Here is a 15,687-nt window from a genome sequence, read left to right as displayed (position 1 = left end):
GCAGACCCTCAGGATTATCATGTGGTTTCCTGTGTGCAGGTACGAGCTGCAGTCCATCGGGATCACGGCAGCGAACACCTGGGGGCTGTTCCTGCTGGTCCTGCTGCTGGGTTACGGGCTGGTGGAGATCCCCCGGTCCTACTGGAACTCGTCCAGACACGGACATCTGCTCATCAAGACCTACTTCAAGGCCTCCAAGCTGATGACAGAGAAGGCCGACGCTGAGGAGAACCTGGAGGACATCATGGAGGTGGGTCTGCTAGTCTCTATTTCTTTGGATTACCTGTCCACATCTTGTCCTCTCCTCCTCTTGTCCTTTCGTCCTCTCCTCTTGTCCTCTCCTCCTCTTGTCCTTTTGTCCTCTTGTCCTTTCGTCCTCTCCTCCTCTTGTCCTTTCATCCTCTCCTCCTCTTGTCCTTTTGTCCTCTTGTCCTTTCGTCCTCTCCTCCTCTTGTCCTTTCATCCTCTCCTCCTCTTGTCCTTTCGTCCTCTCATCCTCTTGTCCTCTCCTCCTCTTGTCCTTTCGTCCTCTTGTCCTCTCCTCCTCTTGTCCTTTCGTCCTCTCATCCTCTTGTCCTCTCCTCCTCTTGTCCTTTCGTCCTCTCATCCTCTTGTCCTCTCCTCCTCTTGTCCTTTCGTCCTCTCATCCTCTTGTCCTCTCCTCCTCTTGTCCTTTCGACCTCTCCTCCTCTTGTTCTCTTGTCCTCGTTCTCTCGTCCTCTTGTCCTCTCCTCTTCTTGTTCTCTTGTGCTCTCCTCCTCTCCTCCTCTTGTCCTCTCTTCTTCTTCTCTTGTGCTCTCCTCTCCTCCTCTCCTCCTCTCGTCCTCTCCTCCTCTTGTCCTCTCGTTCTCTTGTTTTCTTGTGCTCTCCTCCTCTCCTCCTCTTGTCCTCTCCTCTTCTTGTTCTCTTGTGCTCTCGTCCTCTTGTCCTCTCGTCCTCTCCTCCTCTTGTCCTCTCGTTCTCTTGTTTTCTTGTACTCTCCTCCTCTCCTCCTCTTGTCCTCTTGTTCTCTTGTCCTCTCCTCCTCTTGTCCTCTCCTCATCTTGTACTCGTTCTCTCATCCTCTTGTTCTCTTGTCTTCATTCTCTCGTCCTCTTGTCCTCTCCTCTTCTTGTTCTCTTGTGCTCTCCTCCTCTTGTCCTCTCGTTCTCTCGTCCTCTTGTCCTCTCCTCTTCTTGTTCTCTTGTGCTCTCCTCATCTCCTCCTCTTGTCCTCTCGTTCTCTAGTTTTCTTGTCCTCTCTTCTTGTTCTCTTGTGCTCTCCTCGTCTCCTCCTCTTGTCCTCTCCTTCTCTCGTTTTCTTGTCCTCTCGTTCTCTAGTTTTCTTGTCCTCTCCTCTTCTTGTTCTCTTGTGCTCTCCTCCTCTTGTCCTCTCCTCTTCTTGTTCTCTTGTCCTCTTGTTCTCTCCTCCTCTTGTCCTCTTGTCCTCTTGTTCTCTTGTCCTCTCCTCTTCTTGTTCTCTTGTCCTCTTCTCCTCTTGTCCTCTTGTTCTCTTGTGCTCTCCTCCTCTCCTCTTGTCCTCTCCTCCTCTCGTCCTCTTGTCCTCGTTAAGCTGACTCCTGTCTCTCTGCAGGAGGTGAGGAAGGTCAGCGAGTCGATCAAGTACAACCACCCTCTGAGGAAGTACATCGATACAGTTCTGAGGAAGGTGAGTCTCTCTGAGGACATACTCAGGTGTCTCATGTTAGGACAGGTGTCTCATGTTAGGACAGGTGTCTCATGTTAGGACAGGTGTCTCATTAAGACAGGTGTCTCATGTTAGGACAGGTGTCTCATGTTAGGACTGACCTGATGTGCCCTGTGTCCTCAGTGTCCCCTGGACTACCAGGAGAAGATGGGCAGGAACATGGACGACTACGAGGACTTTGATGACAAACAGAACACCTACCCCAGTGAGAAGAGCCTGGTGAAGCTGCACAAACAGGTGAGACACACAGGTGAGACACACAGGTGAGACACACAGGTGGGACACACAGGTGAGACACACAGGTGAGACACACAGGTGGGACACACAGGTGAGACACACAGGCGAGACACACAGGTGAGACACACAGGCGAGACACACAGGTGGGACACACAGGTGAGACACACATGTGAAACACACAGGTGAGACACACAGGCGAGACACACAGGTGGGACACACAGGTGAGACACACATGTGAAACACACAGGTGAGACACACAGGTGAGACACACAGGTGAGACACACAGGTGGGACACACAGGTGGGACACACAGGTGAGACACACAGGTGAGACACACAGGTGGGACACACAGGTGAGACACACAGGTGAAACACACAGGTGAGACACACAGGTGGGACACACAGGTGGGACACACAGGTGAGACACACAGGTGAGACACACAGTTGAGACACACAGGTGAGACACACAGGTGAAACACACAGGTGAGACACACAGGTGGGACACACAGGTGGGACACACAGGTGAGACACACAGGTGAGACACACAGGTGAGACACACAGGTGAGACACACAGGTGAAACACACAGGTGAGACACACAGGTGAGACACACAGGTGAGACACACAGGTGAGACACACAGTTGAGACACACAGGTGCAGGGTGTCCGCGGGGTCTTAAAAAGTATTAAAAGTTGATAAATCAATTTAGCGAAAATGAAGGCTATTAAACGGCATTTTCCAAAGTATTAAGAAGGTCCACAGCAACGACAACATGAAACACCCTTTAATTTACTGAAACGACATGTCGGGAAACCCCTCAAGGCGGCCCCATGCATAGCGCGCTGTAAAATGCTGCTTCTTATTTTAAGTTTCGTTGCCTTGCTCCGTTCTGTGGGGGAGGGGGGGGGGGGGGGGCACTAAACGACTACGCTAACGATAGCGGGTCCCAAGGTGGGTAGACCGGCATACGCAACGCTCTGGGGGTCCAACGGCTCCGTGTGTGCCCTATATGATCATTTTCTGATAACGATGAAAGAGCCCGCCTCCCTCTCCCCACGTCTCCTGCTGCTGCTGGGCTGTCAGAAGAGGGGGAGGAAAAGAGAGGCAGGCACCGTTTATTAAATATTATTATATTATTATACAGAGAACAGAGTCGTTATCAATTTGTTTTAAAGCTCAATAAATAACAAAGAAGACCTCTGACCGGCACTTTTCTAATTTTGTACGGAAGATTTAAACTTTAACGGACATGTTGACCGGCGGAACTTTTTTTTAACGGAAACTCTGCCGCACGGTTCCCTCGTTCCTTGGAAGAGGGGGGTGTTTTTCATCTGCTGGTGGACTACCTGAGAGATACAGCAGGAGAACACGCCGTCCACCGCGGAGAATAAACAGAAGGGCAACCATGGCAACCATGCTCCGGGGTCTTCTTCGCTGCTTTTGGTGTATTTCGGGCGGCAGCAGCGCCACTTACAGGCCTAACATATGTACTACATCGTTTACAGCATTTCCAGTGGTCTAGTGTGAACGGACACGTTAATGGATCGAATGCGTGTGAACGGAAGACTCTTTTGCGTTTGCGTATGCGTTTTACCGTATGCGTCCTCGTGGGGCCGGAGTCTAAGCCAAACTATATCCGGTCACAGAGATCTGCTATTTTAAAGTAAAGTCAACACATATCGACCCTAAATATAGTCTATATTAAGAACGAGAAAAGTCTTAACATATATATCCTTTTTTGTAAACATGACAAATGTGTGAGGGTGATGACGTCAGAGCATCGTCCTATGTGCCAGGGCTTAGCCCCGGACAGCCCCAGCCCAATTTAACCCCTGGGTATTTGTGAGGGAGCTCCTATATGGCATTACCCCGCTGAAGCTCACCAAAGTTTAATATATTTCATAGTTCAAAGTTTTGTCAATTGTTTTGTTTATTGGTCAAATACTGGTTTCTAATGTTTTCTGAGGAGTTTGACTGGAATGAAAGAGCACAGAGTACAGAAGCAACAAAGCAGCATACTGCATTAAACCTGACCTTCACAGAGAGGTTGAAGTTCATGTGGAGAGGAGGCTTCAGTAGTCTGTCTGCACTCTGTTTAGTTTTGCTATCTTACAATCAATACAGTAAATGTGAGGTAAAGTGTGTCGCCAAGGTAACCGGTTAGAACTCAAAGTTGCGATGAGGTCTTAAAATGTCTGGAAAGGGTCTTAAAAAAGGTCTTAAAAGGTATTAAATTTGACTTCAGGATTCCTGCATATACCCTGAGGTGAGACACACAGGTGAGACACTCAGGTGAGACACTCAGGTGAGACACACAGGTGAGACACACAGGTGAGACAGACAGGTGAGACACACAGGTGAGACACACAGGTGAGACACACAGGTGAGACACACAGGTGAGACACACAGGTGAGACACACAGGTGAGACACACAGGTGAAACACACAGGTGAGACACACAGGTTCCTCAAGTCCCTCAGGTCCTTCCGGTTCCTCCGGTCCCTCAGGTCCCTCAGGTCCCTCCGGTTCCTCAGGTCCCTCCGGTTCCTCAGGTCCCTCAGGTCCCTCCGGTTCTCCAGGTCCCTCCGGTTCCTCAGGTCCCTCAGGTTCTCCAGGTCCCTCCGGTTCCTCAGGTCCCTCAGGTCCCTCAGGTCCCTCCGGTTCCTCAGGTCCCTCAAGTCCCTCAGGTCCCTCAGGTCCCTCCGGTTCCTCTGGTCCCTCCGGTTCCTCTGGTCCCTCAGGTCCCTCCGGTTCCTCAGTTCCCTCAGGTCCCTCCGGTTCCTCAGGTCCCTCCGGTTCTCCAGGTCCCTCCGGTTCCTCAGGTCCCTCCGGTTCTCCAGGTCCCTCCGGTTCCTCAGGTCCCTCAGGTCCCTCCGGTTCCTCAGGTCCCTCAGGTTCCTCAAGTCCCTCAGGTCCCTCAGGTCCCTCCGGTTCTCCAGGTCCCTCCGGTTCCTCCGGTCCCTCCTGTTCCTCAGGTCCCTCAGGTCCCTCCGGTTCTCCAGGTCCCTCCGGTTCCTCCGGTCCCTCAGGTCCCTCCTGTTCCTCAGGTCCCTCAGGTCCCTCCGGTTCTCCAGGTCCCTACGGTTCCTCCGGTCCCTCAGGTCCCTACGGTTCCTCCGGTCCCTCAGGTTCCTCAGGTCCCTCCGGTTCATTAGGTTTGTGTGTGTCCAGGTGATCTACGCTGTCCAGAGGCACAACAGGACCCAGGTCCAGTGGCAGATCCTCCTCCAGCAGGCCCTGCACTTGGAGGACGTGGCCAAGAACGAGAGCAGCACCGCCCACCAGTTCCTCCACAGCTTCCCGTCCTCAGAGCCCCCCAACTGGGTCGGCAGGTACCTGTACACCCCCACTGCAGGTGAGACACTGACCAGCTTCCTGCCTCACCTAAGGAGGGGACACACCCAGCTGATTAACTGTGTGTGTGTGTGTGTGTGTGTGTGTGTGTGTGTGTGTGTGTGTGTGTGTGTGTGTGTGTGTGTGTGTGTGTGTGTGTGTGTGTGTGTGTGTGTGTGTGTGTGTGTGTGTGTGTGTGTGTGTGTGTGTGTGTGTGTGTGTGTGTGTGTGTGTGTGTGTGTGTGTGTGTGTGTGTGTGTGTGTGTGTGTGTGTGTGTGTGTCAGAGTGGTACTGGGAGTGCCTCCTGAAGTGCTGGTTCTACAGGTGTCTCTCGGTGGTCCTCAGTGTGTTCAGTGTGTGTGTGGTCTGGTCTGAGTGCACCTTCTTCAGCACCAGACCCGTCCTGTCCCTGTTTGCTGTCCTCATCCAGCTGGCTGAGAGGGACTACAACTACCTGTACATCCAGGTGAGAAGCGCATGCACGCACGCACACACACGCACACACACGCACACACATTGTGTAGTGTAACAAAGTGTCCCCCCTCCACCAGGTGGCGTGTTTCCTCACCATCTCCTTCCTGTGTACCTGTGTGTACTCAACGGTGTTCAGGATCAGGGTCTTCAACTACTATTACCTGGCCCCCCACCACCAGACGGACGCCTACAGCCTGCAGTTCAGCGGCATGTCAGTATATATATACTTTATATATTAATACACATTATATACTAAACCATCTGCATACAGCCTGCCGTTCAGCAGCATCTCAGTACTTTATATATTAATTACTCATTTTTCCAATAATAATAAACAAACATTTGCACAAAGCATATTTGTCCACTCATATGTTGATAACAGTATTAAAAACTTGAAAAATATCCCTCTAAGGAACATTTAGAACAGATAGAAAACGTGCGATTAATTTGCGATTAATCCCGATTAACTATTTTAATCGACTGACAGCCCTAATATTAATACAAATTATATACTAAACCATCTGCATACAGCCTGCAGTTCAGCGGCATGTCAGTATATATACAGTACTTTATATATTAATACACATTATATACTAGGGATGGGAATTTGAATGCAAATGTATATTCGAATTATCGAACCCCCAAAAAACGGTTAACCGGTTAACCGAAATGTACATATCCTATATAAAAACAAATGGGTAATAAAAAATAAAAAATTTCCCAAATTAAATACATGTTCAAATAAGTATAGAAACCAAGTCGAATTTGTCAAATGTATTGAACTGGTGAACACAGTTTGACAGCTATAGGCCTACAGCTTTCATGTGCGGGATACACAATCAGCCCAGCTGTAGAGAAGACCCTCTCAGCTGGAACGGAGGTTGCGGGTATAGCAAGGTATAGCATGTATATAAGTTTAATGTGGCATAGTCTGACCTCTACACCGCACTCACTAACCTGGTCGAAATATTTCCACACATTACTCCTTTTTGACGCCATGTCTGTTGTGTAGGACTCTTCTTAGAGTGTAAATAATTAACGGACTATGACTGGTAAAACTAAATCTCTCCTGTCAAAATGTGTATGTACTTTGCACGGTTGCCAAGCAGCGAGTGTTGACAGGGGGCGAGGGAGCACGCTCATGAACTGTTAGCGCCGGAACCTCGCAACGGCTGCGGAGCGCATTTGCGCAGCATTTGGGCCTAAGATGAGAATTGAGTCTGCGTGATCTGGGTGTAGGGAGGGGCAGCAGCCATACCCATACCATTAGCTAGAACTAGATCTGATGGATTTGGACATAAACGCAGTGGCGTTTTCTCCTGGAGGCCAAGGGAAGCCAGGCTTCCCCTGTTTTTTCGGATTGTAGTTATAATTTTAATAAATAAATAAAAACACTTCGTTTAGTTTCGGAAATTCTTTGTTGTGTGTTGCTGCCGGCCCGTCTCTCTCACATTCTCATTGAATATTTTACAAAGAGTGAAACAGCGCCCCTCTAGATGTTATGGTGAAACAGTAGATTGCACTCTCTGTTGCGAGAGGAGGCCAGCCGAAATTGGCTTCCCTTGGTGAAAAAAAATGGAGGGATTGACCAATCAGATGAGGCTCACGTCATGCCCCTGCCAACCTGTGATTGGTCAGGGCCATGCCAAGGGAAGCTTCCCTTGCCTCACACGGCTGGCTTCCCTTGCCTCACAATCCAATCAAATCGCATCAACTGAGTGGTGCAGTGACACGTCCTAAAACCAGGAAGTAAGCTGCGCTCGGTTTGCCTCGACAAAATAGCAATGGGATTTCTCCATAGGATTTTGGAAAATAGTTCGAAATAAGGTCAGTGGAAAACGAACCTGTTAGATAAATGCACGTTTTGTTCTGTCGGATAATATCCACATGTCTACCCTACTTTTATAAAAGTTTATAAATCTAAACTTGCCTAATCGATAGAAGATAGATAGCGTCACTGCACCACTCTCACGCCGTTAGAAAGTAGCAAGCAACTGAAGCAAGTGCAATTATGGAGGGTGGAGATTTGGAGTATTTAATCAAAAATAATTGTACTAAACTTCCGCTACAGCAGCAACAACAAATAAAATCTGATGACAGGTCAATGCCCAAACTGGAGCTGTGTACAGCGAGGAACAAAGGAGCGAACCGGACGTTAAAGGTCTCCTGATTTAATTTGTGAATGAATGCTTATTAGAGTTTGGGCTGGAGAGTGCGTGCGGACCTGTCGGTCAGATAACAGGCGTGTGTAAGTCCTGCATCTGATACAAATGTGTGTAAAATGATACCGGGCGCTGTAATCACTCATCTGGTTACGTTATTACATTGACCACCACACCCCTGACTCAAAAGAAAGAACGTATTATTGGCTTCCCCTAATTTTTCTCCCACGCCACGCTACTGCATAAACGCGAGTGAAGTATAACCGAACGCGAGAGAGAGAGATCAGCACCTGCAGCTCTGCCCGCTGTGAGGGACCGGTGAGCGGAGCAAAATACACCTTTAGACGTGACCTAACACACTCAGCTATGGCACTGTCGTATACATTGAATTATTCAATTTGATAATATGTAATCAACTTAGACATCCCTCGCAAAAAAACATATATAAAAAAATGAATAACTCATATTCGAATACCTGAATAATTATTCGAATACCTGAATAATTTTGAATATTCGATTAATCGTTCCCATCCCTATTATATACTAAACCATCTACATACAGCCTGCAGTTCAGCGGCATCTCAGTACTTTATATATACCTTAACACTAACCCTGATATATGAATACCTTTTATATGTGATGTTCTTTATATATTAAACCTTATATATATGTAACTGCTGTTCCTCGTCTCTTGCAGGCTGTTCTGCCGGCTCACCCCCCCCCTGTGTCTGAACTTCCTGGGTCTGATCCACATGGACTCTGCTATCTCTCACCAGCAGAAAGAGCAGACGGCCTACACCTCAGTGGGTCCTCTACATACACATATATTCAGATATATATACACACACATACATATATATATATATATATATATATACACACATATATATATATATATACATATAAACATGAATATTAATCATATTGATCCATATGGACTCTGAAAGACCCCCTACACCTCCGCGGGTTCTAACTAACATATTAATAACACGGTGTTCCTGTTGGTTTGACTTCCTGTTTCAGATCATGGGCTCCATGCGTGTTCTGTCTTTCATCGCTAACGGGTTCTACATCTACTACCCCATGCTGATCGTCATCCTCTGCATCGCCACTTACTTCAGGTACTTTAACTACTTCCTGCTTCAGGTAACCTCCTTTAACTACTTCCTGCTTCAGGTAACCTCCTTTAACTACTTCCTGCTTCAGGTAACCTCCTTTAACTACTTCCTGCTTCAGGTAACCTCCTTTAACTACTTCCTGCTTCAGGTAACCTCCTTGAACTACTTCCTGCTACAGGTAACCTCCTTTAACTACTTCCTGCTTCAGGTAACCTCCTTTAACTACTTCCTGCTACAGGTAACCTCCTTTAAATACTTCCTGCTTCAGGTAACCTCCTTTAAATACTTCCTGCTTCAGGTAACCTCCTTTAACTACTTCCTGCTTCAGGTAACCTCCTTTAAATACTTCCTGCTACAGGTAACCTCCTTTAACTACTTCCTGCTTCAGGTAACCTCCTTTAAATACTTCCTGCTACAGGTAACCTCCTTTAACTACTTCCTGCTTCAGGTAACCTCCTTTAAATACTTCCTGCTTCAGGTAACCTCCTTTAAATACTTCCTGCTTCAGGTAACCTCCTTTAACTACTTCCTGCTTCAGGTAACCTCCTTTAACTACTTCCTGCTTCAGGTAACCTCCTATAACTTTAACTATATATATATGTATTTGTTGTTCTTTTCTTTTAACTATATCTGTAAAGCGTCTTTGAGCACCTGTAAAAGCGCTAACAAAATTAATATATTATTGTTATTTAACTACTTCCTGCTTCAGGTAGACCTGCTTTAACTACTTCCTGTTATCTATTGGTTTCAGTCTGGGGACTCGCTGCCTGAACCTCCTGGGCTTCCAGCAGTTTGTGGGAGACAGTGAGATGACCTCTGACCTCATCGACGAGGGCCGCGAGCTCATCAGACGGGGTCAGACTCGACGCTGTAACATGTTATTAACATGTGATAGACTCTGCGCTGTAATATGTTATTAACATGTGATAGACTCTATGCTGTAACATGTTATTAACATGTGATAGACTACGCTGTAATATGTTATTAACATGTGATAGACTCTACACTGTAACATGTTATTAACATGTGATAGACTCTACATTGTTACATGTTATTAACATGTGATAGACTCTACACTGTAACATGTTATTAACATGTGATAGACTCTACATTGTTACATGTTATTAACATGTGATAGACTCTACATTGTTACATGTTATTAACATGTGATAGACTCTACATTGTTACATGTTATTAACATGTGATAGACTCTACACTGTAACATGTTATTAACATGTGATAGACTCTACATTGTTACATGTTATTAACATGTGATAGACTCTACATTGTTACATGTTATTAACATGTTATAGACTCTACATTGTTACATGTTATTAACATGTGATAGACTCTACATTGTTACATGTTATTAACATGTGATAGACTCTACACTGTAACATGTTATTAACACGTGATAGACTCTACATTGTTACATGTTATTAACATGTGATAGACTCTACATTGTTACATGTTATTAACATGTGATAGACTCTACATTGTTACATGTTATTAACATGTGATAGACTCTACATTGTTACATGTTATTAACATGTGATAGACTCTACATTGTTACATGTTATTAACATGTGATAGACTCTACACTGTAACATGTTATTAACACGTGATAGACTCTACATTGTTACATGTTATTAACATGTTATAGACTCTACATTGTTACATGTTATTAACATGTGATAGACTCTACATTGTTACATGTTATTAACATGTGATAGACTCTACACTGTAACATGTTATTAACACGTGATAGACTCTACATTGTTACATGTTATTAACATGTGATAGACTCTACATTGTTACATGTTATTAACATGTGATAGACTCTACATTGTTACATGTTATTAACACGTGATAGACTCTACACTGTAACGTGTTATTAAAATGTGATAGACTCTACACTGTAACATGTTATTAACACGTGATAGACTCTAGTTTTGTTACATGTTATTAACATGTGATTTAACTCTGTTATTATATAATTGTTATGATGTGTGTGTTCTGACAGAGAAGAGGAAGCGGCAGAGGATCGAAGACGGAGAGAACCGGAGGAGAGTGAGTCAACTACTGCTGCCATATAACCACTAAATATCAATAATAAGCAGAGAGCTCAGTGTGTGTGTGTGTGTGTGTGTGTGTGTGTGTGTGTGTGTGTGTGTGTGTGTGTGTGTGTGTGTGTGTGTGTGTGTGTGTGTGTGTGTGTGTGTGTGTGTGTGTGTGTGTGTGTGTGTGTGTGTGTGTGTGTGTGTGTGTGTGTGTGTGTGTGTGTGTGTGTGTGTGTGTGTGTGTGTGTGTGTGTGTGTGTGTGTGTGTGTGTGTGTGTGTGTGTGTGTGTGTGTGTGTGTGTGTGTGTGTGTGTGTGTGTGTAGGAGTGGAAGGAGCGTTATGGTCAGAGGGAGGACCCCTCAGTGAGGAGCCATGAGATGAAGGAGACGAGTTACAGCGACAGGAACCCCCGTGAGACACACATATTATATTAGATATATACAGTGGGGCAAAAAAGTATTTAGTCAGCCACCAATTGAGCAAGTTCTCCCACTTCAAAAGATGAGAGAGGTCTGTAATGTTCATCCTAGGTATACCTCAACTATGAGAGACAGAATGGGGGGAATCCAGAAAATCACATTGTCTGATTTTTAAAGAATTTATTTGCAAATGATGGAAAATAAGTATTTGGTCGATAACGAAAGTTCATCTCAATACTTAGTTATAAACCCTTTGTTGGCAATGACAGAGGTCAAACGCTTTCTGTAAGTCTTCACAAGATTTTCACTGTTGCTGGTATGTAGGCCCATTCCTCCATGCAGATCTCCTCTAGAGCAGTGATGTGTTGGGGCTGTCGCTAGGCAACACAGACTTTCAACTCCCTCCAAAGATTCTCTATGGGGTTGAGATCTGGAGACTGGCTAGGCCACTCAGGACCTTGAGATGCTTCTTACGAAGCCCCTCCTTCGTTGCCCGGGCGGTGTGTTTGGGATCATTGTCATGCTGAAAGACCCAGCCACGTTTCATCTTCAATGCCCTTGCTGATGGAAGGAGGTTGTCACTCAAAATCTCACGATACATGGCTCCATTCATTCTTTCCTTTACACGGATCAGTGGTCCTGGTCCCTTTGCAGAAACACAGCCCCAAAGCATGATGTCCCCCCCCCATGTTTCACAGTAGGTGTTCTTTGGATGCAACTCAGCATTCTTTCTCCTCCAAACACGTCTAGTTGAGTTTTTACCAAAAAGTTCTATTTTGGTTTCATCTGAACATATGACATTCTCCCAGTCCTCTTCTGGATCATCTAAATGCTCTCTAGCAAACTTCAGACGGGCCTGGACATGTCCTGGCTTAAGCAGGGGGACACGTCTGGCACTGCAGGATGTGAGTCCCTGGCGGCGTAGTGTGTTACTGATGGTAGCCTTTGTTACTTTGGTCCCAGCTCTCTGCAGGTCATGGACTAGGTCCCCCCGTGTGGTTCTGGGATCTTTGCTCACCGTTCTTGTTTCTCATTTTGACCCCACGGGGTGAGATCTTGCGTGGAGCCCCAGATGGAGGGAGATTATCAGTGGTCTTGTATGTCTTCCATTTTCTAATAATTGCTCCCACAGTTGATTTCTTCACACCAAGCTGCTTACCTATTGCAGGTTCAGTCTTCCCAGCCTGGTGCAGGTCTACCATTTAGTTTCTGGTGTCCTTTGACAGCTCTCTGGTCTTGGCCATAGTGGAGTTTGGAGTGTGACTGTTTGAGGTTGTGGACAGGTGTCTTTTATTCTGATAACGAGTTCAAACAGGTTCCATTAATACAGTTAACAAGTGGAGGACAGACGAGGCTCTGAAAGAAGAAGTTACAGGTCTGTGAGAGACAGAAATCTTGTTTGTTTGTTATTGACCAAATACTTATTTTACAGAGGAATTTACAAATAAAGTCTTTAAAAATCAGAGAATGTGATTTTCTGGATTCTTCCCCCCATTTTGTCTCTCATAGTTGAGGTATACCTAGGATGAAAATTACAGGCCTCTCATCTTTTTAAGTGGGAGAACTTGCACAATTGGTGGCTGACTAAATACTTTTTTGCCCCACTGTGAGTGATATATTAAATAAATGATATATTAAAAAGTTATATAGGGACAGGTAGTTATTCTCTATAGTGTATAACACTGTGTATAATAATGTGTGTACACCAGAGGCGAGTCACTCTCAGAGGGACAACATGGAGCTGCTGCAGGACGCTGAGCCTCTGGACTACAATGCTGACACTGTGGAGGAGAGCAGGTAAAGACACACACACACTTCCTGTTGTACAGCTGCAGTGTGTGTGTGTTGACGCACTGTTTCTCTCAGACCTGCAGGGCGGTATCTGTCCATGTCGTCGTCTCGGAGCCGGATATTCGACGACGTTTGAGGAAACACCTGCAACACCTGGAAACATCTGGGAACACCTGGAAACATCTGGGAACACCTGCAACACCTGGAAACATCTGGGAACACCTGCAACACCTGGAGTGTTTCCAGGAGCATTACTGTAATACAATATGACATTATTATAATGTTATAACGATAACATTCAGTCACAGAGAAGAAGGGGGTCTCTTTATGAAGGATATTTATTCTGTGTGTCTGATCTCATTAATGACCTCGTTAGGATGCTCCTCGTCTTCCTCACTTCCTGTTAACCCTCTCTTCCTCCCTTCCTGTTAACCCTCTCTTCCTCACTTCCTGTTAACCCTCTCTTCCTCACTTCCTGTTAACCCTCTCTTCCTCACTTCCTGTTAACCCTCTCTTCCTCACTTCCTGTTAACCCTCTCTTCCTCACTTCCTGTTAACCCTCTCTTCCTCACTTCCTGTTAACCCTCTCTTCCTCTTCCACACTTCCTGTCAACCTGCTCTCTTCCTCTTCCTCCCTTCCTGTTAACCCTCTCTTCCTCACTTCCTGTTAACCCTCTCTTCCTCCCTTCCTGTTAACCCTCTCTTCCTCTTCCACACTTCCTCTTAACCCTCTCTTCCTCTTCCTCCCTTCCTGTCAACCCTCTCTTCCTCCCTTCCTGTCAACCCTCTCTTCCTCTTCCACACTTCCTCTTAACCCTCTCTTCCTCTTCCTCCCTTCCTGTCAACCCTCTCTTCCTCCCTTCCTGTCAACCCTCTCTTCCTCTTCCACACTTCCTCTTAACCCTCTCTTCCTCTTCCTCCCTTCCTGTTAACCCTCTCTTCCTCTTCCACACTTCCTCTTAACCCTCTCTTCCTCTTCCTCCCTTCCTGTTAACCCTCTCTTCCTCACTTCCTGTCAACCCTCTCTTCCTCCCTTCCTGCCAACCCTCTCTTCCTCACTTCCTGTTAACCCTCTCTTCCTCTTCCTCCCTTCCTGTCAACCCTCTCTTCCTCCCTTCCTGTTAACCCTCTCTTCCTCACTTCCTGTTAACCCTCTCTTCCTCACTTCCTGTCCACCTGCTCTCGTCACATGATGGTTAGGATCCTCCGTGCTGAGTCTGTGTGTTTCTAATTATTTTTAATGATTTTATATTTCTTCTTCTGAAGCTCTCGTCCAGGATAAAGGTCCACGTGTTATATTTCTCCAGCCTCCATTAACTGTAAATGCAGAACACACAGAGGGTGTGTGTGTGTGTGTGTCACACCTTATACACTGGGAGTTCTGCAACATGTTACAGAAACACGTTAGCATGTAGTGTTAGCTGCGGACAGTGTGTAAATCATGGATGAATTCAAAGAACGTGTAAATATGTAAAATATGTTTTGTATGATCTGAGCTCCTGATGATGTCTCTGTTTCCTGCTGAAGTGTCTCATGAATATTTATTGATCTGTGCACCATAAATTATAAACCAATAAGCGTGTGTGTGTGGCCTAGAATTACTATACTTGTGGGGACTCGCCTCCCTTATGGGGACAAAATGGAGGTCCCCATGAGGGGAATCATACAGTTTAGGGTGAAGACTTAGTTAGGTTTATGGTTAGGCATGTGTTGGTTAAGGTTAAGATAAGTCTCCAGGAAATGCATGTAAGTCAATGTAATGTCCCCTGAAGTGATGTATACATGGTGTGTGTGCGAGCGAGAGTGATGGAGATGTACAGTGGGGCAAAACGTGTCTACGTCACACTGACGGGACACACTAAACGTTACCATAGATTAACAGGAAGGGATGAAGACATGTTACACCGCTTCATGTTAAATATCATTTATTTATATTACTTATATTTAACTTTCAGCTTCAAATCCCCGCGAACGGAAACACAACACACGCTCTGTGATTGGCTGTTTGTGAGTGAAAAGCACCCTGGGAGTCGTAGTTCACTTCTCTTCAGAATCATACTCACTATACGTGTATATATACAGTGGGGCAAAAAAGTATTTAGTCAGCCACCAATTGTTCAAGTTCTCCCACTTAAAAAGATGAGAGGTCTGTAATTTTGATCCTAGCTACACCTCAACTGTGAGAGACAGAATGAGAAAACAAAATCCAGAAAATCACATTGTCTGATTTTTAAAGACTTTATTTGCAAATGATGTAAAATAAGTATTTGGTCAATAACAAAAGTTGATCTCAATACTTAGTTATAAACCCTTTGTTGGCAATGACAGAGGTCAAACGTTTTCTGTAAGTCTTCACAAGGTTTTCACTGTTGCTGGTATTTAGGATCATTCCTCCATGCAGATCTCCTCT

The 15,687-nt window shown here is 45.6% G+C and overlaps 1 protein-coding gene across 5 annotated transcripts in view; it reads left to right on the top strand.

Moving 5' to 3' along the window:
• Positions 1 to 14,854, top strand: part of lmbrd2b (LMBR1 domain containing 2b) — a 31,335-nt gene extending 16,481 nt beyond the window's left edge. For all 5 annotated transcript variants that reach the window (XM_079659589.1, XM_079659590.1, XM_079659588.1 and 2 more), the window contains 13 exons: positions 40 to 250; positions 1,573 to 1,647; positions 1,810 to 1,923; positions 5,090 to 5,273; positions 5,537 to 5,718; positions 5,804 to 5,937; positions 8,586 to 8,691; positions 8,912 to 9,009; positions 9,758 to 9,861; positions 11,030 to 11,076; positions 11,391 to 11,478; positions 13,196 to 13,283; positions 13,353 to 14,854. In XM_079659589.1, coding sequence (XP_079515715.1) covers positions 40 to 250; positions 1,573 to 1,647; positions 1,810 to 1,923; positions 5,090 to 5,273; positions 5,537 to 5,718; positions 5,804 to 5,937; positions 8,586 to 8,691; positions 8,912 to 9,009; positions 9,758 to 9,861; positions 11,030 to 11,076; positions 11,391 to 11,478; positions 13,196 to 13,283; positions 13,353 to 13,413 — 1,492 coding nt within the window. In that variant the 3' untranslated portion in view covers positions 13,414 to 14,854. The remainder of the gene's footprint in view (positions 1 to 39; positions 251 to 1,572; positions 1,648 to 1,809; positions 1,924 to 5,089; positions 5,274 to 5,536; positions 5,719 to 5,803; positions 5,938 to 8,585; positions 8,692 to 8,911; positions 9,010 to 9,757; positions 9,862 to 11,029; positions 11,077 to 11,390; positions 11,479 to 13,195; positions 13,284 to 13,352) is intronic.
• The last annotated feature ends 833 nt before the right edge of the window (positions 14,855 to 15,687 follow it).

The sequence above is a fragment of the Notothenia rossii genome (assembly GCF_949606895.1).
Source record: "Notothenia rossii genome assembly, chromosome: 11".
NCBI lineage: Eukaryota > Metazoa > Chordata > Actinopteri > Perciformes > Nototheniidae > Notothenia > Notothenia rossii.
The sequence above is the reverse complement of the archived record's forward strand: the minus strand, read 5'-3'. Positions and strand labels throughout refer to the sequence as shown.